The sequence below is a fragment of the Somniosus microcephalus genome, chromosome 12, assembly GCF_052327205.1.
Source record: "Somniosus microcephalus isolate GS21.2 chromosome 12, FLI_Smic_1.0, whole genome shotgun sequence".
Taxonomy (NCBI): domain Eukaryota; kingdom Metazoa; phylum Chordata; class Chondrichthyes; order Squaliformes; family Somniosidae; genus Somniosus; species Somniosus microcephalus.
This window is the reverse complement of record NC_140998.1, coordinates 62,535,126-62,559,843: the sequence shown is the minus strand read 5'-3', so window position 1 is coordinate 62,559,843 and position 24,718 is coordinate 62,535,126. Positions and strand designations below refer to the sequence as shown.

At 39.3% G+C, this 24,718-nt stretch overlaps 2 protein-coding genes across 4 annotated transcripts in view; one reads left to right on the top strand and one right to left on the bottom strand.

Annotated features, from left to right (window-relative positions):
* The window catches only part of dync1h1 (dynein, cytoplasmic 1, heavy chain 1), a 104,904-nt gene extending 96,938 nt beyond the window's left edge, over positions 1-7,966 (top strand). For both annotated transcript variants that reach the window (XM_086002965.1, XM_086002966.1), the window contains exons 75-78: positions 4,256-4,398; positions 5,237-5,405; positions 6,103-6,230; positions 7,582-7,966. In XM_086002965.1, the coding sequence (XP_085859091.1) occupies positions 4,256-4,398; positions 5,237-5,405; positions 6,103-6,230; positions 7,582-7,710 (569 nt within the window). In that variant the 3' untranslated portion in view covers positions 7,711-7,966. The remainder of the gene's footprint in view (positions 1-4,255; positions 4,399-5,236; positions 5,406-6,102; positions 6,231-7,581) is intronic.
* Positions 7,967-11,082: 3,116 nt separating this feature from the next.
* On the bottom strand, positions 11,083-21,687 carry LOC147109230 (uncharacterized). Of its 2 annotated transcripts, none has more exons than XM_086002968.1 (6): positions 21,396-21,687; positions 19,086-19,153; positions 18,931-18,990; positions 18,799-18,855; positions 13,783-14,400; positions 11,083-11,378 (listed from the first exon to the last, which is right to left on the bottom strand). In XM_086002968.1, the coding sequence occupies exons 2-6, from the start codon at positions 19,110-19,112 to the stop codon at positions 11,373-11,375; spliced, it is 768 nt and encodes a 255-aa protein (XP_085859094.1). In that variant the 5' UTR covers positions 19,113-19,153; positions 21,396-21,687; the 3' UTR covers positions 11,083-11,372. The 2 variants fall into 2 exon arrangements, with proteins under 2 accessions (XP_085859094.1, XP_085859093.1); XM_086002967.1 differs by having other exon boundaries at positions 21,448-21,687.
* Between the last annotated feature and the right edge of the window lie 3,031 nt (positions 21,688-24,718).

Here is a 24,718-nt window from a genome sequence, read left to right as displayed (position 1 = left end):
GCCAAATGCAGCACCACAGCTGCTGCTGTGGCTGAGATCAGCTACCTCAGCGCAGGCTGGGAAGCGGACATGGGGTCAGTTGTATGGATTAGTTCTACACCCATTAGTACATCAGGGCAGCACCAGGAAAGCCCCAATTGGAATTTTGCATGAATTATATGCAAGGATAAGTGTATTTTTTTAACTCAAACTTACCCACTTGCTTTGGGTCTGCAGTTAACAAGTTCTGACCTGGTACACCATAATCTACTACTACAAGATCATTTGGCGCATCCTAATTCATCTATATGTACAGTCTCTCAGCATAGCACCCAAGTCTTTCTCAAATGATTCCAGCGATGTGCCTTCACTCTACATGGATATTCATTCTGTGTGCTGATCACTGAAGAACTTCCTGACATTGGTCCTAAATTTACCTTTCAGTTGTTTACCAGTTTGAACATGTTTTGTTCTACTGTCATGATTTAGCTTGAAGTAGTGTTCAATTTACCTTTTTATTGCATTGTTTACTACCGAGTACCTGTATACCTTTTTAAGGTCAACTTAATTGCCTTCTTTCAAGGCAGAAGAGTCCAAGTTTTCCTGGTCTCATAATTCAGCCCTCTTGGGGATCATCCTTGTGGTTTTTTTCTCTTCCCACCTCCAAGCCTTGTATGTCTCTTGTATCTTGATGACAACTTGATGCAGTACAGGTGTGGTCTGACGAGAACATTGTATAGTTTTAGCATGTTAGCTCCTGATTTGTCTAAGTTACAATCCAGTTCAGCATGCTGTTTCTCTGCCACTACTGATCCATGTAATCTAAAGTCTCATTCTGTTTAATCAGCTGCTTATATTGACTAGTTCTGTTTTTCAGTCACTTCCTGCTCTGTTCTCCATGTCTTGCAGCTATACCATAAGAAATAGGAGCAGGAGTAGGCCATTTGGCCCTTCGAGCCTGCTCTGCCATTCAATAAGATCATGGCTGATCTTTTACCTCATCTCCACTTTCCTGCACTATCACCATATCCCTTGATACCCTTAATATTCAAAAATATCTCGAATAGACTCAACGACTGAGCCTCCACAGCCCATTGGGGTAGAGAATTCCAAAGATTCACCACCCTCTGTGAAGAAATGTCTCCATCTCAGTCCTAAATGGCCAACCCCTTATTCTGAGACTGTGACCCCCTGGTTCTAGACTCTCCAGCCAGAGGAAAACATCCTCCTGCATCTACTCTGTCGAGCCCTGTAAGAATTTTGTATGTTTCAATGAGATCGCCTCTCATTCTTCTAAACTCTAGAGAATATAGGCCTAGTCTGCTCAATCTCTCCTTAAAGGACAATCCCCTCATCCCAGGAACCAGTCTGGTGAACCTTCGTTGCACTCTCCCTCTATGGCAAGTATATCCTTCCTTGGGTAAAGAGACCAAAACTCTACACAATACTCCAGGTGTGGTCTCACCAGGGCCCTATATAATTCCAGTAAGATGTCTTTACTCTTATACTCAAATCCTCTTGTAATAAAGGCCAGCATACCACTTGCTTTCCTAATTGCTTGCTGTACCTGCATGTTAACTTTGTGATTCGTGTACAAGGACACCCAGGTCCCTCTGAACACCAACATTTCCCAATCTCTCACCATTTAAAAAATACTCTGCTTTTCTATTTTTCCTACCAAAGTGGATAACTTTACATTTCTCCATATTATATTCCATTTGCCATGTTCTTGCCCACTCACTTAGCCTGTCTATATCCCCTTGAAGCCACTTTGCATCCTCCTCTCAACTTACATTCCCACTCAGCTTTGTATCATCAGCAAACTTGGATATATTACATTTGGTCCCCTCATCCAAATCATTGATGCAGATTGTGAATAGCTAAGGCCCAAGCACTGATCCTTGTGGTACCCCACTAGTTACAGCCTGCCAACCCGAAAATGACCTGTTTATTCCGACTGTTTTCTGTCCGTTAACCAATCCTCAATCCATGCTAGTATATTACCCCCAATTCCATGAGCCCTAATTTTGTTTAGTAACTTTGTGTAACACCTTATCGAATGCCTTCTGAAAATCCAAATACACCACATCCACTGGTTCCCCCTTTATCTATTCTGCTAGTTACAACCTCAAAAAACTCAACAGTGAAATCATGTTTGACAAATCTTTCATAAATATGTGTTGACTCTGCCCAATGCTATTATTATTTTCTAAGTGCCCTGTTACCACGTCCATAATAGTCTAGCATTCTCCCTACTACTGATGTCAGGCTAACTGGTCTCTAGTTCCCTGTTTTCTCTTGCCCTCCTTTCTTAAATAGGGGGGTTACATTTGCTATCTTCCAAATTGTGGGAACTGTTCCAGAATCTATGGAATTTTGGAAATTGACAACCAATGCATCCACTATCTCTATAGCCGCCTTTTTCAAAACCCTAGGATGTAGGCCATCAGGTCATGGGGATTTAGTGGCTTTCCGTCCCATTCATTTTCCAGTACTTAATACTCATTTCTTTCAGTTCCTCATTCTCGCTAAAGCCTTGGTTCTCCACTATTTCCGGGAATTTTTTTGCGTTGTCTTCCGTGAAGAAAGACATTTGTTTAATTTCTCTGCCATTTCCTTATTGCCCATTATAACTTCTCCTGTCTCAGCCTGTAAAGGACCCAGATTTACTTTTGCTAATCTTTTCCTTTTTACATACTTATAGAAGCTTTTACAGTCTGTTTTTATGTCTCTCGCTAGTTTACACTCATTCTATTTTCCCTTTTATTAATTTCTTGGTCTGCCTTTGCTGAATTCTAAAATCCTCCAATCCTCAGGCTTACTATTTCTGGCAACATTATAAGCCTCTTCCTTTGATCTAATACTATCTTTAACTTCTCTTGTTAGCCACGGTTGGACCACTTTTCCTGTGTGGTATTTGAGCCTTAAAGGAATGTATATTTGTTGTAAATTATGTATTCTTTAAATGCTAGCCATTGCTCGTCAACCGTCATACCTTTTAATGTAGTTTCCCAATCTACCTTCGCCATCTCGCCCCTCATACCTACGTAGTTAGCTTTGTTTAGATTTTAAGACCCTAGTTTCGGATTTAACTAAATATAAAATTCTATCATATTATGGTCACTCTTTCCTAAAGGCCCCTTTACTGCAAGGTTATTAATTATCCCTTTCTCACTTCTAACCACCTCTCTCTCAGCACTATTCCCCAGCCTACCTTCTCTCCTACCATCCCAGGTTCAAGTCCCACTTGGACGAGCCCACTGTCTCCTTCCACTTCTCTTGGTAGTTCTATTGTAGTACCCCTCACTGGTTCTTCAGGTGTAGCAGCCCCAGTTGTTTCATCCCTCTGTTTGAATCATTCCAGCCTGGCTTCTGCCCTTCTCACTGGATCTGAGCTAATGTCTTGATCAAAGTCATGAAAGACAACCTTTATGTCTGCAGCCATGTGCTTTAGCCCTCCTTGTCCTCCTCAACCTCTCTGCACTATTTGATACAGTTGACTGGGCCTCCTTTGCTGCCCAACTTAATTCCATTCCTGCATATCTGAGCAAGCCCTAGCAGATGTTCAGGTAAGGCTTGATTAAATCTGAAAACTGGTACCCCAGTTGGGATTAATATTGCACAGATCAATGGGCTAAAGTAAGTGTTTAAAATATTTTGTTTTAAATGACTGCAGAAAATTTTACCAAAACATGAAATTTTCCAGTGAAATAATTCTATTATTTGTATGGCAATAGATGTGTTAAATTGATAAGTTACAGTTGAATATAAGTGTCAGCTGTGGCCCAGTTGGTAGCACTCTTACCGGAGTCAGAAGGTTGTGGGTTCAAGTCTCACTTTAGAGACTTGAGCACAAAAATCTAGGCTGACACTTCAGTGCAGTACTGAGGGAGTGCTGCACTGTCAGAGGTGCCATCTTTTGGATGAAGCGTTCAACTGAAACCCTGTCTGCTCTCTCAGGTGGACGTAAAAGATTTCATGACACTGTTCAAAGAGCAGGGCAGTTATCGGTGTACAGGCCAATATTTATCTCAACCAACATCACTAAAACAGATTATCTGGTCATTATCACACTGCTGTTTGTGGGAGCTTGCTGTGTGCCAATTGGCTGCTGCATTTCTACATTACAACAGTGACTACACTTCAAAAGTACTTCAAGCGCTTTGGGACGTCCCGAGGTTGTGAAAGGTGCTATATAAATCCAAATCTTTCTTTCTTTAAAAATTACAATTCTGAATTTTTTCCTCATCTCGCTACTCTCCAAAAAAAAAAAAAGGTATCTTGCCTCGCAGCTGGATCTGCTATACAATCCCTGCAGATATGACAGTTATTCAGTGGGTATCTGACTTCAGTGAACGTATAAAGCAGCTGCAACAGATATCTCAGGCAGCATCCAGTGGTGGCGCTAAAGAACTAAAGGTGAGTATACCTACTTTATGTAAAATCGTCAAACTAATGACCCAGCTATTTTTTATTTTTTGGCTTTTTACTAAGTTGAAAGCATTCAAGTTTGGGATTTGCCAGCCTCATTGAGAATTGATGTGATCAGCTACATATGAAAGTGTTAAATCTTTAGATATAAACCCTGAATTGAATTTTAATGTGGTAGAGCATGGTTTCAAAATGTAAATAAATTGCAGTGCATTAGCCTAACTTACTAATTGGGTAATGTGTTGCAATTTTTATACTTGTGTTTTTTCATAGCAAGAGGCTGTTAAATATGTACATCTAATATCTTGAGTTTTTTTAAGTCAGCTACAGCAGTAACTTTTAGACAACAATGTGAAGTCACCAGGTTCCAGCAATGAAGCCATACAAGAATGTAGAAAGAACAATTTTAGGCTTACATTTAACTGCTCCTAGTCTGTTTATTGATTCCTTATAAGTAGTGTTCTATTCCCTATTCCTTTCACAGATCACTGACTTGATATTTGCAAGCCCCATGGACTTCGATCAGCATAAAATAGAACCTGTATTGCACATCACTTTTACTTTTACATAAATTCTCCCATTTGCAAACAATTGTGTACTTACAAATTAGTTCAAAAAATGTAAAATAGTTTTTAATATTCTGTCTTGGGATTCGAAGGACAAGTTTGGCAAATTAAGCCCTTGGTTCATTCCAAAAGTGGGTCTAATTATCTCTTCCCAACAAACAGTGGAGTCAGTGACTGAAGAATATAGACTGGTGGATTTTTGCATTGCTAGAATAAAATATTTTCTCATGTCTTACACAAATATTTGTATTTTGCTGTAGAATATCCATGTTTGCCTGGGTGGCCTGTATGCACCAGAGGCTTATATCACAGCAACACGGCAGTATGTGGCTCAGGCAAACAGTTGGTCATTGGAAGAGCTTCGACTGGAAGTCACTGTTACAAATAATCAGAACTCTGTACTGGATGCTTGCAGTTTTGGGATAACAGGTTAGTGCAAGTCATTTTCAGCGATGATGGATACTACAGTGAGTTTGAATAACACGTAGCATGATCTCAAGGCAAACATAATTGAGTTGCAAATCTGAGCTTTGTCTTCCATTAGAACTTGTACGACAAAGTTCAGTTTGGAATATTTTATAGGATGTATGCGCCCCCCCCCAGATCTCTAGTGTCCAAGACTGACAGCAGTTTAAAATGGTGGCTTTATTAATGCTGATGGCTTTGATTCAATAGCAGGTTTTGTCATTTCACACTACCATCTGTAATATTTTCCTCCAGCAGATATTTGCTACTTGCAATTACTGTCCAATTGAAGCAAAAACAGGGAAAAAAATATTTGTGGTATTGGAAGTCTTGTGGATGTTTTCCTCAAACAAATTATGCAATCTACATCAAAATGTTTAATTACATTGCTTGTGGATAATGTTACGACAAATGATGCTTGGCTGGCTTACTACACTGGACATAATGCCAAGTCATGTGGGGTTGTATAATACATGAAATCATGCATTTTCGGTGCACTCAGGAGTTGTATGAGGAGCTGATTCTCAAGCTACACTACTCTCGTGTGGATGCATATGCAAACTGTATTACATTGACACAAAAGTGGTAGTGTAATGGTAACCATTTAAAAAGATTGATTTATATCCTAAATATAAACTAACGTACCCTTTCCTTTGTACAGGCCTGACACTTCAGGGTGCCATTTGTAATAGCAACAAGCTGTCCTTGTCCAATTCAATATCCACTGAACTTATTCTTACACAGCTTCGGTGGGTTAAGGAGACAAATGCTGAAAGGAAAGCTAATGTGGTGAGTAATTGACTTGACTCACTTAGTGTAACCTGGATTACTGAGTGCAACAAAGACATTGGCCCAAAATTTGTGCTCAAAATAACAGAGGCTAATGGCACTCGCCGTTATTTATGCACAAATGCCACAGCAACTTCAGGCGAGGGCAGATGCGCAATTAAATGCAGAATTTAAAAAAATTCTGTCTGAGGCAGTATTCCTTTTTTGGGTGCGCAGCCCATTCAAGTTTCCGTACGTGCATGGTTTTTCCATTCAAAAGTCGGTGAGCCGGCTGCGCGGGACCTCCAGACAGCTTAAAAGGAACATTGGTCGAAGATGTGCCGCTCCGCTGTTAGCTTCACAAATGGCATCTTGCTGTCTGGCTCCTGTTGAAATGCATTGAGTCAAGTCTAAGTACCCTTTTAAGGACATGATAAGTGTTAATTACTGCCAGTCAACCCCTCTGGCACTAAAAAAAAAAGTACAATTACAAGTCTCATTCCATGAGGTTTTAATTGGCGATTTTTAAAATGTAAAATTAAAAAAAAAAAAAAAATCTTGTCTCTCAATCCAGTCTTTCTTACCCTCTTTTTTTCTAGCTTCTGTACCTGATTTGACATTGAATTCAACATTCCAACTTGCACTGCCTTCTCCATCCTTGCGCTGTTAATTTCACAATCCTTCAATCTGATTGGTTAAGGAGATACAGTTGCTTGCCCTGTTCACTCTGGTCCCAGATGCCCTCTACAGGGCATCACGCTATTTCCATTATGCACTTCCAGCAACTTGCAGCAAAAAATAAGTCAACATTAAATGGGCAATGGCAAGTCTCACAGCGCGTGCTGTTTGTTGCCTTGCCACAGCAAATTTTGGGTCATTGTATTACAATCTACTTAACAATCTTTAAAGGAATTCCATGTTGGGACTGAGATTGTGGAAATAGTTCCTCTAAATTCCTGGAGGTGTTCAGTTTTCAGATTGCAAATATTCCACTTTTGCCAAATATGGGTCAGTTATACTTCATTATTTACCTGTGCTTAATGTACATTAGTAAGATACTATAATGAAATAAAACTAAAGAATTCTGGAAATACTCAGTAGATTAAGCCGCATCTCTGGACAGAAAAGACAAGTAGATGTTTTAGGTTTAGACCCTTTGTCAAAATTCAGTGTCAACTTGTCTATTCTTGCCCCAGATGCTGCCTGGCCTGCTGAGTGTTTCAAGCATTTATTTTGTTTGGTTTCCAGCATCTGCAGATTTTTGTTTTTTGTTTACTTTTCCAATGAATGCTGTTAAGTGACCTTTTTGTTTATCTAAACACCTGTTTAAGGTTTTATTTTACCCTTCTAACTTGCATGTACCATTTCACAGGTGACACTTCCCGTGTACCTAAACTTCACTCGTGCTGACCTGATCTTCACTGTTGACTTGGAAATTGCTACCAAGGAAGATTCTCGCAGCTTTTATGAACGTGGTGTTGCTCTGCTATGCACAGAATAAATGGAAATTATTGCTGCTTTGAAACTCAACATACAATTACATAATTGCATTGCATATGCTGTTGTTTAGAACTGAATAGTAGTAACCTTTTCAAAGTAATGAGCGATTTTAGTAGGATTCTGTAAATGTGAAGAGATGGTACGAGGCTGTGGAGAAAATGTCAGTGAAATTCAGCAGAGTTGGAAAATGTATTTTGTCATTGATTTTGAAGATGTTCTACAGGTGGTTTTACAGTAAATAAAATTATACATCATGATTGGAGTCTTATTTTCTAGTGAAATTCCAAAAACATGGGATTTTAAAGATACTCAAAGAAGGTTATATAGTGCATTAGTAATGTTTTCTGAAATGATATGCTTTCTATAAGGAAAAATTGAACTGAGTTAAACATTTGGAATGCCCAGGGAGGGGGTAGCTTCAAATTCACGTGCTCCAGAGCTACTTTTATGGGTTTGAGTTTGTTCCTCCAGTTACTAAATTTATACTTCCCTCCCCCCCCTCCTTAACCAGGAAGAAGGAGATGCATGTAACTGCTGACTCCACCACCTCTCTTGCCCCTCTGTGTCCTAACTGCAATGAACTGCTACTTTGCTTAGGTATATGCTTTTGGAAAATAGCACTTATTTAAAATGTGATCTACCAGTATGTTATCTCATAGAATGGACCGTTCTCTCACTGGTCTGTTACACAGGGCTTGGATGACGCACCACTTTAGTAGGAATGGTTATGGATTTGAAAAACATTTTCTGGACCAAATGCTAGTAGATGGTTGATTCTATCCCTTTCCTTGAAGATATCCATGGGTTTGGGGATTAAAGGCAGAGAATGGAAATAAGACTTTATTGTGACGAGGGTGATATAGATGTGTGCCTTAATGTGATATGATACAATTGTGCACTGAATAGTGCAGTGTTCTCACTCTACCCATCTGTCATGATCATGGAGACTACCTCAGTCAGGCCCATTTGTGTCCCGTTGAGGTGACCTGTGCCTGAGACTTGCAACATAAGATTGCTCTTACAATAATCTGTGTACATTCCTTAAACAGCATCAGCTTCCCTTTTTATTGTAACTAGTAGATCTCATGGTGTTGCTAACTGCTATACTAGTAACACTCCACTGCATAGCTTCTGCAGCATTAGCCATGATCTTACTGAATGGCGGAGCAGGCTCAAAGGGCCAAATGGCCTACTCTAACTCCTGCTGCTTATGTTAAGAAAACTAGCAGATTTGCATGTCAAATGGAAGCAATGAGTTGTTCGGAGTAGGGTCTTCCAACACTTGCCTTCAGTGTACTCTGGAGTCAGACTAGGTATGACTGAAGTATGCTGCTACGTTTGAATTAATGTACACCTGAAACTGCTTTGCATGATGTGAAAGTGGCTGGTTAAGTGCAGCCTTGTCTCTGTGCCTTAGGGCTTTAAAAATGTATATAGTATAGGGGACTTTATATTCTTGATGCACTTCATTGCCTCCAGTTCTGTCAGTTCATGTTTTTATTGTGCTATGTGACCCACACCTTCAATAGTTACAAGGCAGTCAGAAAAAATCCAACTGAGCACAAAGGCAATAGCCTGAATGATTACATCAATAGTTGAAGTAAAGATAACAAAGGTATAAATGAGATGGAAGTTCTTGATGGTATTCTTGGATGTCATTTTTAAGCCCAATAAACTAGAAGAAATGTGTGAGACAGTGTCAGGTAGTGAAGGAGCTACTGGGGTGTTAATAGATTGAAAACAGGCTAACATGGTATTTTTAGAAAGGTCAGCAAAACTGATTCAGATAACTACAGACCCATTAGTGTGCAACAATGTTACCTCTAATGTGTGGTCCCTTTAACTGGCTGCATGGCACAAATTTTTGCACGTGCAGTTTTTTTCCCATGTAAAAGCTAGTAAGTGGCCTGCACAGTACCTTGCATGCATAGGAACATTGGTGTTCAATGCCATGTAAAATAATGGAACCTATTATTGGAGTAAATAAGAGAAAGAACAAACTTGCTTTATATAGAAAGGAGAATGACCAGATAATTTTTAGCAATGTTGGTTATGGGATAAATATTGGCCAGAACACACTTATTCTTCAAATAGTACCATGGAATCTCTTACATTCACCCGCGAGGGTGCACAGGACCTTGGTTTAATGTTGCGTTTGAAAGATGGCACCTCCAACAGTGCAGAACTCCTTCCATATAGCACTATTGTGGCAGCCTAGATTATGTGCAAGTCTGGAGTGGAACTTAAACCTACAACTTCACTGAATATAGCGCTCACTTTTTACAATAACCTAAAAAGCACCCTGACTAACCCTCTATTTTTGAGTGATGATAGGGAAAGCCTAACAATGTTGGACTTCCAGCAGACATTTAATGCTCAATGATTAAGACAAGGGGTGCAGTGGATTCTGAGAAGGCTGCTCAAATTTACAAAGTGAGTTGGATAATGAGTGGGCAAAGCAATTGCAAATGAAATGTGTATACTGGATGGAGGAAGGCAATCTGAGTTATGCATTGGTGCTCACCATGTCCACCCAATACAGAGCAGCAGTCATCAAAGCTAATGGTGAAAGGTGATGTCTTTATGTGGAACAGCAAATGGTATGGAAAATTAGAGTACTCCAAGGGACAAGTTCAAAAGTAAAAGGCACATTTTAGAATGGTTATCAGGAAATAGTTCTTGTGAGCAATACTTTTCCCCCATTCACCCTATTGGCTGTGTCACCTCCCAACATGATGTGAGGGCAATACTAAATCAGCATCTGTGGAGCATTCAGATGCAGACCCTTTGTCCAAACTGACAAATAATCTGTTCTCTCCACAGCTTGACTGACCAGAGTGTTTCTGGCATTTTCTGTTTTTGATTTCCTGCAATTGGACTTTTTTTTCACTTGACTACTTACAGCTGGCTGTGGCACTGATTGTGGAATGAACTCTTGCACTTTGCTGTAAACAAATGTCCCACCAAAATATCATAATCCATGGAGACTATTTTGACATAGTCCTTTTCTGGTACAGATCTTCCTTGAAGATTACATATTAGCTATGCAAAAGGCAGTTTAGGCTACTTTTTTGTATTTTGGGCATTATTAGAAAAGCCAATGTACACCTTGAAAAGATCATTGCTTGAATCAAGGAAACAAGCATCTGGGGTTATCCTCAACCTATCAAATTGCTGCATTTTCTACATTACAAAAGTGACTCATCCAAAAGGCTGGCAGTGCTTATCAATCACCTGACCCAATTCCTCAAATTGGTATGGTAGTCATTGGTACTTAGTTAAATTTAGCTTTGAGAGTGCCATAAAATTACCATTTTGCTTTTAATGGGGAAGGAATGTTGAGGGGATTACTTTTGGTTCAAAGACTTTCACAGCAATTATGCATTTGACATGCTCTGACTCAAAATATTGAATACAAGTGACTGAAGGCCATTTCCAGGCCCATCATTTAAATCAAAATAAAAATTAATTGGCTAGAGCAAAACATGCATTTGCTTTAAAACTATTTCAAACTTCTATGCAGACTAAATGGTTATTAAGTAAAGCAAATCTTCTATTGAAAGTTGTAAACAATGGACAACTGCAATCACATTCTTTTCCTTAAGGTTTCTCTAGCTCAATTAATATGAGTAGATACACATCCAATGGCTCACTTGATCCTCTTCACCCCTAAACAAAAAAAAGTGAAGGAGTGGTATAGAATTTTTTCCACTGAATTTACTCACATCTGTCATGCTAGAGAGAAGAATCTCATTTTTCCCCAACTTGGGACTTTCAACTATATGGGGCTCTGGGACAGAACTATTTGGGACCTAATACACTGCTTACTTTGCAAGCAACACCTACAAGCATAAACTGGCCTACTATTCCACCGAGAGAGCTAAAGGACTCCTACTCACTGATGGTCTTGCCTCCTTTGCTAGACCATTACAGTGAAAGCTTTAAGTTCTGATTACCATTCACTGAATATTTTTTTAGAACCACTCAAGACCAATGAAAGTGTTTATCCAAAACATCTCAGATACTCCCTAAGCTCACTATATTGCCAGTATGTTACCACAAGTCGATACCAACACTGAGTAATACGGAGTTAAGAAAAAGCTTTTTCTTGGTTCAAACATTCATTATACTGAAGTATATAAGCAGCACATTGGCCTCTTTCATTAAGGATACACATGACCTTGCACAGGTGCCAGTTTTCAGGTTATTCTATAGTTACAAAATGTATATCAAACTGAAAATTGAACAAGTTATAATTTTATTTTGTGGTTTCTACTGAATAGAATCAAGGCAGCATATCAAGCCCCTATTGGTGGATAATTATTGCATTAAATCTCAAGACCATTCACCCAGCCCTCAAATATAATTTACAAACATCTACAGACCCCCATCTCGCCATGAATGCCCTAATTCAGCAAACCCTGGAGTGGACATCAGCGAAAGGTTCTCCTTACAGTGAGAGATATGCTTTAGTGACAGTGGAACACGTGGGCTCATTATTAGAAAATAGACAGGTTTCTCCTCACTAATTTAAAAAGTCTGTTGAGCACAAACATTGAGACACGAGGTGGTGGGGATAAAAACAAAACACCCAGATCTATTAAATAAGTAGATCCTATATAACAATGGCACACTTCAATGAATGACTAATTGGAGGCTGAGTCATTGAATATTTAAGGTGGAGACAGACAGGTTTTTGAACAATAAGGGAGTGAAGAGTTATGGGGAGCTGGCAGGGAAATGGAGCCAAGCCCAACATCAGATCAACAGTGATCTCATTAAATGGCAGAGCAGGCTCGAGGGGCCAAATGGCCTACTCCTTATGTTCTTAATGCTTGCTGAATCAAAATGGGAGCCACAGTAGATTCCTGTAAACTTCAACAATAAAGATTTTTAAAGTATATATACACACACATTCATGGCAAGAGCGGAGCCCAGTGGCAGTATCAATTTCTAGGTGCATGGTTTAGATAAAGCTCTTTAAATGGAAGTCTTAATCAGAAACGGTGTAGAGTAAAATTACAGTTTTAGCCTGGGCACTGTTATCTAATGTTCTTCAGGGAAGGGAAATTGCTACCTTTGTCTGGTCTAGCTTATCTGTACATGACTGCAATGCCACACTATATGGTTGACTTAATACCCTCTGAAGTGGCCTAAAGCCATGCAGTTTGTAAAAACAATCACTATAGAATCACAATTGCATCTCAGTAGAACTAGGGATGGGCAATAAGTGCAGTCTTGCCCATATTCGGAGAACAAATAAACTCATCCATTAGGATACCACTACATTATCCATCCCTTTTTAAAAAAAATATTTTAAACTATGCCAAAAATAGTAAAGTCCAAAATCAATAGACCTGCTCAGAATTTGTTTAACTAAGTTTTTACTGTCAAGAAGCAGCTTTCATCTTAGTGGAAACAAAGGGACTTCAAACCAAGGTATTAATCTCGTACCACAAATCTAGTATTTCTTTCACAAACTGTGTTACAGAGCTCCCACAATGCCTTAAATGGGTAAATATGCACTATTGGGTTTGGTACTAAGTCATACTGAACAGATGGTTCCAAGTTTGATCCTTGGTCTGGATTGAGTTATCTAACCAGCACCCCATACTAGAGAATGATTGGGCTTGTGCCCATTCCGCCTCCCCAAATGGTCCACTAGCCTGCCGAAACTCATTGGCGTTCACAAGACTGGCAACTTGGGAGAGATACCTGGAAGGTTAGCACCCACAGAACTTTACCCCAGCAAAAATGTCAACTACTTCAGGAAACAAAAGTTAGAAAAGAACACCTTACTATACTAAAGATATTCTTTGCTTGGGTTGAGGCAATGTTATTGTGGCAGAGTGATGGGAGCCTTACTCTGAATCTCACTGTACCATAGCTAAGAATTATTGATGCCAACACTGGGTGCCTGAAATAGGAAAGAGAATTCCATTGCCCAGTAATATCTTGAGCACACAAATTTTAAATGTAATAAAGTCATTAGTTAATATATACTTTAGGTAATGCTACAGTTCAAAGAAATACATTGTTTCTAAACAGACCATTTCACTACAAAATTGCTTACCTCGGTTATCATACGACTTTTCTTTTTACTTATCCGGTCATTGCCTGCATCAATCAAAGGATTTCCAAGCTTTCTCTTGGACGTTAACTTGTCTTGAAGAAAACTTTCATGAGAAGCCTTTAAGATTTGTCCTGAGCATAGGTGGACATTTTGGTGTCTGGGGTGACGTTTCCCAGGGCTTTGCAGAGCAAGCATGCTTATAAATCCATGTTCTCCTCCAATGTCCGACTTTACAGTAGAAGACTCGGTCAGTACCCCCAAATCTAATGATCCAAACTGCTTCTGCCTGGTATCTGGCACAAGTCTATTTGTTGCAAATGTCAGTTCATGTACTCTGTTGGATAGTACCTCCAATTCACTGGAAGACTGTAGAGGCACATCAGCAGTGGGCACAGGTTCCATTTGTGTGGAGTTTAACTCTGTACAACTGCACACAGGCTCAAAAGTCGTCAGCAAGGATTGTTTATATGGTTTTATTGGCAACTTCTTTCCATCAATTGCTACAATAGCACAGGACTGATAATTTATCTTCTCAGTGTAGGCATCTTGCAGAAAACTTCTACAACTATCCGATTCACTTGATGTACTTTCCAAGTCTCCATCATACGGATCCAAATACTAAGTTTTGGAAAAGTAACATATTAGAAATAATTACTTACAAAATGAGACCCAGCGATCCGCTTCCTTCTCCAGACTCAAGTTTTGCTCCATCATGGATTCTACACAACTCAAATATCTTGAAGGATGCAACCATTTACAAATAAATCCATTAAAATAAAGTTATTAATTCCCTCAATCCTTTAAAGTAAGCAAAACATCTGCATTTTGATCCAAAACTTCAGGATATTAATCCTTACAACCAAAGTTTAGCATTCTATGAAAGACTTTTTCACCATCCCAGCAGCAAAGGATTTAATTATCTACATCCATCCATACAGGGTTCTATCCCAGTGATCACATTTAAAATCAAACTCTTAGAATTTGAACATTTATCTCCTTTAGCTGGGAATTTAGTCCACATTAAAGTGTGTGGGTTGGTAAAGAGATTTATTCTAATCTCCAGCCTCACTTGAGGCTCAGTAGTTTAATAATTACTGGCAAATCTCCTGTAATATTGTTCAGTAACTGAGGATGTACCATTGTATAACAGGAGGGATGGTTATACCATGCAGGGGGCATCAGAGACACTGATTTACAGGGACTGAAAAAGTAAAAATTCAATTTTATTAAATGGTATTTTTTGTTACTGGTGCATTGGAGATTGAATTTCTCAGATCTGTCCATTATATTGTGAGATCTGTCCATTATATTGTGAAAACACAGACACACACCTTCACCCATGTATATAATTTTTAATATCTCGGTAGTTTTAAAGCTGTGAATACTTAGATGGCCTCTTTTTGTGCTGTATAATTCTATGGTGTGCAGTAGCAGTATGGTGGTAGATATTTGGTATTTAGCTGTACTGGCTGAGGGTGGGGAGTTTAGCTGCAATGGGAGCAAGTCACTTTGGTAGCACTGGGATGGGAGTCCTGGGCTTTGAGCTTTTGGGTTGGTATCACCGTGGAGACGGAACTTGGGATTTGATAACACCTGTGGTGGAATGTGTGATTTGACTCACTACTGGATTCCTGGGATTTTGTCAGTACTTTAGTGATCTCTACAAGCACACCCAACCACCCCATGGTCAGATTGCAGGACCTGCCCAATCAAGCTTTTGGCAGATGCTGACATTTTCAAGTAAAAACTTTATTGAAGGCATTAAGAGACACAAAAGACCATTCAATGGCTAAATGTAAAAAGACATCTTGATTTTTATTTCATTTAGAACTTTTCAGAACATTAGAAATTTCAGTAAGTGGGAGGGGAAAGAGAGATTTTTTTCCACCAAAAAATATTCTGCAATTTGATTGGTTCATCAAACCATGATAGGCAACTGTTTACATGGTGAAATGCCCTTACAAAATGTTTACATCAGCAGTTTCAATGTTAAAGACTGACATCAGTTTTTGCATGCGAGAACCTAGATGCACTAGAGAATATGGAATAATTGATAGAGCTAACTGTAGAAAAGGAATTGGTTCTGAAAAAAAAGATTATAGCACAAGGTGGATAACGCACAGGGCCCTGATGGCACGTATCCTAGGCTGTCGAAAGACGTTAGATAGGAGATAGCAGAGGCTCTGACCACACTTTCAATCCTTCTCAAACATGGAAATTGTGCTACAGTTGATGTAACTCCTTGTTCAAGGGGAAAGAAGGATAAAATGGGTGATTTATACACCAGTTAGTCCAACATCAGTTGTGGGCAAACTCATAGGGTGGAAGTGGTGTACCCTAGTAGTCAGTGTTGGGTCCACTTTTGTATACAGATGATTTGGACTAGAGTATAGGGAACAAAATCTTGACATTTGCTGACGATACAAAGTTAGGGGGTGTAACAAACAATAAGAAGGACTGCAAAAGACGTCAGAAAGACAGATAGGTTCGTGGAATTGGCAGACAGGTGGCAGATGCAATTTAATGTAGATAAACATGAGGCAATACATTTTGGGGAAAAAAACACAAGGAATGGGATAAACACTCATGGAAAGACACAGAAGGGTGTAGATGAGAGAGACACCAGGATTCAAATACATAATCTCCTGAAAGTACAAGCCAGATGTACTTTCAACATGTCAACCATGGCTCAGTTGGCAGCAAGCTCACTTGAATCAGAAGGTTGTGGGTTCAAGTCCCACTCCAGGGACTTGAGCACAAAAATCTAGACCGACACTCCAATGCAGTGCTGAGGGAGTGCTGCACGGTCGGAGGTGCCATCTTTCGGATGAGATGTTAAACCGAGGCCCCGTCTGCTCCCTCAGGTGTATGTAAAAGATCCCATGGCACTATTTCGAAGAAGAGCAGGGGAGTTATCCCCGGTGTCCTGGTCAATATTCACCCCTCAATCAACATCACTAAAAAAACATTATCACATTGCTGTTTGTGGGAGCTTGCTGTGACTAAACTTCAAAAAGGTACTTAATTGGCTGCAAGCACTTTGGGACGTCCGGTGGTCATGAAAGGCGCTATATAAATGGAAGTCTTTCTTTTTATAGATAAAGCCATAAAAAGGGCCAATAGAATTTGGGGTTTTATAAATAGGGCCAGAGTACAAGAGCAAAGAAGTCATGATTTTTTACAAAACATTGGTTATGCTGCAGTCACAATACGGTGTGCAGTTTATTATAGAAAGGACATTAAAGCCAGAGAGAACATATAGTCACAAGAATTATGCCAAGGATGGAAAACCATAGTTAAGAGATACTTTAGATACTGAAGCTATTTCCACTGTACCAGAGAAGGCCAAGAGGAGATTTAATAGAGGTTTTTAAAATTATGAATGATTTTTATAGAGTGAATAGGGATAGACTACTTCATCTGCTTGGAGAGTCAGTAACAAACAATCATTAATTTAAAATTATCACCAGCAATAAGGGGAGACATTAGGAGAGGATTTTGAGCATTGATTGCTTTGAGAGAGTGGCTGAGACAGATTATAGCATATTTTAAGGGAAAAATGTATAAACATTGGAAGCAGAGGAAGAGAGCTGTTGGGAGAGAGCAGGGCAATTTGATTAGTTTCTAGCTATAGCAAAGAGCCAGCACAGACATGAGAAGATCAATGAGTTATTTCTGTGCTATAAACTTCTATGGTTCTACAAAGGTATTAGCAAAATTATGACAATTGGAAGGAAGGTTTGTGGACACCAAGTGCATATATATAGCAGCACTCGATCCAAGTTAAAGTACTCCCTAGCTCTGTCCTTATTTGTGCTATAATTTTACCAGTTATAAAATGCATGTGATTTATGGCTTCATTGACACTTGCCATTTCAGGTGTCTGGCTCTTTCCTTAGCCACTCCATGATGTGGAGAAGGGATGCATACATCCAGAATGACTCTTTCCACTACAATGGAACCAGCACTTCTGACCTGCCAAGGAGTGGTGTGGATCCAATTGACCCTAAAAAACTACCAGCCAAATATGCAACCTGGACATTAGTCTTGCACCAGTTTGTGCAAGTTAAGTTCACCTACTCGCCCCCCACAGCAGCGAGTCCAGGAAGGCTGAAGAACGGGAATAATTTGCTTACCTTGGAAAAATGATCAAAGATTAAAAGTTATGAGTAAACATCACCATCAGTTTTGCAGCTTTTAAAGCAAACACAAAGTTAGAGAGTGACAAGAGACAAAGGCACCAAATAGCACAGTGGACCAGCATACTGTTTTACACACTATCTCCTCACCTGTGGCATATCGGTTTGATGGAAAGGAAATCTCTCTCCCTCTGCCAGCTTTAGGGAAAGAGTCTTATACTTGGCAATTATACTTACAGAAACCAGAGTGACATGGGAAGTAAGAGAAAGGTTCACACTGGGGGTCTGAGACTGGGGTTAAGCCATATAGTTGTGGCAGAGTAGAGGTAGCTTTACTTTGCATCTGACCAGTTATATTTCATCTGGGAGAATTTCATGTTGACACTGCATACCAAAAATGGATTCCCCCAGCTCTTACATCACACTGCTGGAGCAGTACATTAAAAAAAAACCATAATGATAGTCAATAAAGGCACTCCTTAATAGAAGGTTAATGAAATAGGACCAATTAACAGATATTAAAGGTGGACAAAAATAACTGCTCTCGGGTATAGGAAAATGGAGTGAGGGAATCTCATTGCTGAGCCTCCTGTGATCAAGAGTTATCTGGCTATTAAAGTTTATGGGGGAAGTATATATTGGAGACAAATCTTCTCTTATGTAAACTCATGGCATGTAGTGCATAACCAATGGTTATAAATATCAAAGTAATATATTCTATCCATTTTGGGTGCTTACAATATACATCTTGTTACAGAATACAGTACTGTTCACTAATACATTCTGCCACTCTAGTATATGTGGAAATTTTCATTTTGAAGAACAATTTCAACACTCAAAGCTCAGCTTTAGATTTACTTTAGCTTCAGATACTTACTTGTTTCACTGTTTCATGATTCTTTGTTGAACTAGGTAAACTTGGGTTCATCAAAGCCTGTAGTAGATAAATAGAGCAACATTTAAAAAATATGTATAATCTTTTACCATATTCAGTGAAAAAGAAAATTACCTCATTAGTAGTACAGGCATCAGATTCAGATTCTGTACTTGATTCTACTTTACACATTTCCTTGAAAGGGGAAAAAAAGTGTTACTTATGCATCCTTTCATCCATTTTTTTCATAAAATTACTCTTAAAAAAGTGTTTAAGACTTTTCACGTTACCTTGTATTTAGTTGCCAATACTTCCATGCAGTCTGGAGTTATGTGTAGATTTGTGCTATCAACAAATTCTGAAAGAAAACTACTATTAGTTAAAATAAATTACTCTAATATGTGTAAATACAATTTCAGGATTTTCCCTATAGAAGGGACAACTAAAAAAGGAATATGGAGCTAGCCAATAAAATTATGACATTTTAAATATAAAAGTCTTAACTGTCTTGTACATCTGATTTCCTTTGCCCCACCGTTGGCGGCTGTGCCTTCAGCTGTCCAGTCCTCAAGCTCTGGAATTCCCTCCCTAAACCTCCACCTTGCCCCCTTTAAGATGCTCCTTAAAAATTTACCTCTCAAATTTAGTCCGCTAACACTTCTGTGAAGTGACTTGGGACATTTTACTACATTAAAGGAATTATATAAATGCAAGTTGTTGTTGTACCTTAAATATTCCTAATAGATCTGATAGATTTACCCTTCTGTCTTCAACTTTTGATATCTCTAGCAAATCAAATAATCACATGCCTTAATTTTCTAATCGCATAGGTGTGACCAGACCAAAGAACCACTTGTGCATCGTTGCTCCTTACACCCCAAATTAACTGGAAGCCCAAGGTTATAGCATTAAAATTCACACCAAGGAAGCTTAAAGTTTATTCCCAAAGTAGATGCAAAAGTTGAATAAAAGATACAGATTCAGATTGTTCCACTAAAAAAGCTAATAGAAAAGCAAACTGCAAGTGTAACCATAAGTCCACTGGCTAAGATCTAAAGCTGATGTCATTATTCCAAGGAAAAATTGGCCAAGTAATTTGAAAACTGTTGGGCAAGAAGATTTAATATTTATCACAAAAATTGCTGCCACTAACACACCAAGAACTCAAAAGGTAGAGTTTGAGTGACATCTACTTATCATTCACTGATGCATGAGAAAAACCTTCTGGTAAACAGCTAATTCTCACCATAGCTTGGAAATGGCACCAAAGTAGTGACTTAGCTAAGTGGAGATTTTTCATACATGAGAATAAATTCCATTTCCTCAAAAATGGAAAGACCCAAGCCATGTCCCTCCACTGAATTATCAGCAAATGGGTCTCTTTGAATCAGATTGACTCCAGGCTATATATATCCCCAAGACCTTGATACACAGTATGTTGCACTTTTTCTTGATATGCAAGTAGAGTTCTCCCCTTTCCCCCCAGGCTGCCATCCTGAAATAGGCTTGAAGTTCTGCTGATGTAACTTGTGTCCTACAAACTATATTAAATTGAAATTGGTACTCATGTTCCTCCGAGTAAGCTTCCCCCCTATCCCCCTTTTCCAAAACCACTTAAATATCACTCATGAAAATTAGTGTTAACAGGGCTTTGTCACTTGTGGATAAACTGGGTACTAAGAGTTCCTTTTGTGTGTCCTCCATATGATTACATTTTTAATGATAATTTCCGAAACTAAAAAAAAAACCATTGGTCACATGAAGTCATATACCTTCAGATTTTACACCAGTATCAGCTTCATGCACCTAAATTTTACAGCCTCAAGCACTCAGTTGTAACCAACTTTTAAAACCACAACCATAACCAAACTTTTAAAACCACAACCACAACCGGAAGCAAGAACACAGGCAGATCATTACATCCATCTAGCACGTCCCATCATTTAGTTCTCTGCTCAAGACCTACACCATTTCATTTCCATCTTTCCATGGAGAAACATAGCATTATTCCACCAAGGAAAAACGGAAAATGACCTTTTACATTCCCGAGGAGGCCGAGGAGGTTGAACATCTCATCTGAAATAAAACACCTCCAGTAATGCAGCAGTTTCACAAGTACTGGACTGAAGTCTCACCTTAGATTAGGTGCTCAAGTCTCTGCAGTGAGGTTTGAATCAAAGAGGCGAGAGGCTACCACTGCGCCACAGCTGCCATTAATGTAAGACTTACTCAGATGTGGTTGACTATCACATCCAGTAAGACCCCAATGTGTCGCCTCTTTAATATTGCAATAATAAGTAATTCACTGTTGACACTTAATGATGTGCAAGCTTGCGAAGCTAAAATAGCGGCTACAAATAAATGCTTTGATGTTGGTCCTCTGCAATAGTGAATTTCAGGCCTTCTAATATTTCATAGTGAACAGGAACAAGACCGTAATTTAACCGTTCATTGATAGAATGAAGCAAAACAAAGAACACAGCCTTAGCCCACCAAATAACACATCCCACTCCATCTTTGCGTCGCCGGTTTGTCGCAATCAGTCAGGTAGCTACATTATCCAAATGAGTTAGTATGGTAGAGTAAAAACACTTAACAACCTGTATCTTATAAAACCAGGCAGAGTCGGTCAGGTCCCAACGCCCTCTTTACCTTGAACATAACAGCGAAGTCGCCTCTTTTTCCTCCTGCCTGACATGGCTGTTTGCCCTCCTCAAACAGCAAACTACCGAACCAAACTTGTCCAGTTTTTTAACTTTAGAAGAGACTTTATTGGTGCCAGTATTCCCCGCTGGGATCCTGCCATTCAGAGCAACCCGGGCAAGCCCGAAATTGCGCTTGGCCAATGGGGGGGCTCCATTCTGGGAGCACTCTGATTGGACAGGAGCGGGGTCAGGTGGGAGCAGTCACCACTTCACAAATTTCGAGGACTTTAAACAGCAACCTCTGGAAAAAAAGCTTAAAGACCTCCTAATCCCAAAGAAAAATAAACAGAGAGCCGTCAGGAGCCGACATTATTGGTCCAGAACAGCTTGGCGCTTTCATTCTGTTCATTGAGCAGTGGTGCCCACTAGTTCCCACTTTCCCAATTCATTAGCTTCTTTCTCAGTTAAATTAGGTAAATAAAACGAAAAAGTGCCCTCCTTCGTGGGCACCACAACAGAGATTTTAAAATAATTTTTACAAATCTTTATGCTGAAAATGATTTATACAGTTGTAATATATGTATGTGTGTCTCTTACGAATATTATATATATATATAATATAGTCATATATTAAAGAAGCTACACAGGGTCTGCTACGGGTTGATTACTTTAGGCTATAGTCGGATTGGTTTCTGTCTACTGTCATATGCAGTCATCAGGCTGGGGTTAGACCACTGGCTGTGCATCAACACTAAAGTCAAGACGTGGGTGGTAATCTCAGAATTACTTCTTGTGCCAAAAATTATATCAACACATGGCTAGAAAGATGGTATAGAAGATAAGGTTTCAGATTCCTAGGGCACTAGGACAAGTTCTAGAGCAGGGTGAAGCTGTAGAGATGGGATGAGCTTCACTTTAATCAGACCACTATCAATATCTTTGCAGAAAGGGTATATAAGGTAATTGCGGAAATTTAAATTATAATGGCCCAAAATTTGCGGTCAGCGGTGAAGCGACGGCGTTTGCCACTGACCTCGAACAAAACTGCCCACAAAGATCTAGCAATCTCTGCGGCATGAATTTCAGCTCTCCCAACCTTTGTTTGAATTTGGCACCAAATCAAGCGAATCTCCAGCATTCAGCAACAGTGATGTCATCAAGCTGGCTAAGCAGCCAATCACATTGAAAAATTCTCACAGACAACAAACCAGGAAGTAAAATGCACAGATTCTAATTTACTTTTTATAAATTTTAGAGAACGAAATAAAGATTGGAACATACACATAAGATTAAGGTAGAAGCTGAAATATCATAAACAAACTTTAATTTTTTTTTTTAAAAACGATGTAATTCTTAATCATATTAATGGAAAAATTGACATTCCACAAATATGGAATTAGGTTTTCAGGGTCAGAACAATTGTTCAGCAGTCAATACGCCATTAAAAACCCAGTTACACCTCTTCAACAAGGCTTAACTTTTTGGGGGGAATTTAACAGCGATATTCCAGCATAATAGGGAAAGTTTTTGTCCTTACATGTGATTTCAATTGATTGCTGGCTCTGGGGAGTTCCACATAGCAACCTGTGGCAGAGCAATGAATGACTGACCGCAACTTCAGGATTTCCACGTTTATCAGTGCATGCGCTAAATCCTGAAGTTGCTGTCAGTTCCAGATGGGTAATGACGGCGAACGCTGACCGTTTCGTCATCATTACCCACTGCAAAATCAGGGCCGACAAGGTAGGTGTGAAGGAGAGTAGACTTAAAAAATAAAGAATGACGGGCAGAAAAGATACAGAAGCTAAATGTTGTATTACTTCTAGATGACAATTCCAGTGCAACACACATACAGCTGGTAAGTGTACATAAAGTGGAAACCTGGCAGATGGAGTTGAGAAATATATGGGAATGGAAACTAACTGTGGGCTCCTGCTATCGACCAACAGGTCAGGAGGAGGGATTGGACCGAGATCTTTGTAATCAAACCAAGAACAGATATAATTGTTATGGATAAATTCATTTACCTGGAATAGACTAGGAAATCTATAGAGTGCATAAGGAATAAAAACATGAACCTGGAAACAATATTGGATTGTTACATGAAACAACTAGTCAAGGAACCCACATGGGTAAGGGCACTTTTGGGTCGGATATTAAGTAACCACCAAGAGATGGTAAGGCAGGTCAGAGTCAGAGAATACTTTAGCAACAGTGACCACATATGGTAGAGTTGAACCTTGTGATGGAAAAGAAAATGAATATAATAAAAACATTCATTAATTCAGGAAACTAGACTGGGCAGCAATGTAATGGGGGGGGGCGGTGGAGGGTGGAACAGCATGGAAGAAAAGTTTAGAAATAATTTACACAGAATAGATACATACTACAAAAGAATGGTAACAGAGGGAAAAGATCGATGTGGGCAATAACGCGGCGAATATAAAGGCAAAATAAATTTGGTCCTAAAGCATAAAGATACGGGTAGAATGCTGGATGAAGATGAATATAAAAACTAAGATAAAGGAGGTAAAATAGGAAACAGTGGGGCCATTAAAGATGCCCAGGGTGATATATTTTGTAACCAAGAGACAGCAAAAATCTTAAATTCTTTTCGGTGTTCATGGAGATTATGTGTAATCTCAGCATAGAAATTGAATTTCTGGGTGGAATGGAGGAAGTACTAAAAGAAATTGAGATTTCAGATACGGTGGTACTGAAAGAAATGGCCAGATGAGGTTAAAGGAAGACATGGCATTTCAAAGTACGTGTACTGAAAAAAGTGTAGGGTTATCCTTTTTATTGGGCCCGAAAGGTCAAGAATCAGCCAAGACTTTATTATTTTCTACTTTTATTTGACATTAAAACATAACTGTTTTACCAGATAACATAGCCATACAACCTTATTCTGGGGATCACAACTCAGGAACCAAGGGAGATCAGGTCCTTGTTGAGAAGGTTCTTCTCCTGGTTCTCCTTAAATGCTGTTAGTGGTTCTTCTGAAAATCACTGTAGCCCTACATAATTTATACCTTTTCTTCCTGAGTCTGTTGCTGGGCAGAATAGGCTGGTCCTTTTTTATTTCTCACCGTTCAGCAGAAGCTGTCCTTCATTATTTCTGCTAATCTTTTACAGTCAGCAGAATAAAGGTCCTTGAACAGTACAGCAGGTTCCAGTCAGACACTCCCTCTCAAGGCAGCTTGAACAATTATGGCCCAGAGGCCTTTGCTCAATTGGTTACAAATGATCTGTTTCTTGGTAGGCTATTGATCCCAAAT

What these genes read in the sequence shown, in the direction of transcription:
- LOC147109230 (XM_086002967.1), bottom strand. Translation starts at nt 21,493, where the DNA reads ATGTCAGGCAGGAGGAAAAAGAGGCGACTTCGCTGTTATGTTCAAG. An exon ending in ATGCCTGTACTACTAATGAG is followed by an intron (nt 18,856 to 18,930) that starts GTAATTTTCTTT and finishes TATCTACTACAG; the next exon opens with GCTTTGATGAACCCAAGTTT. An exon ending in ATCATGAAACAGTGAAACAA is followed by an intron (nt 14,401 to 18,798) that starts GTAAGTATCTGA and finishes TCCAAAACTTAG; the next exon opens with TATTTGGATCCGTATGATGG.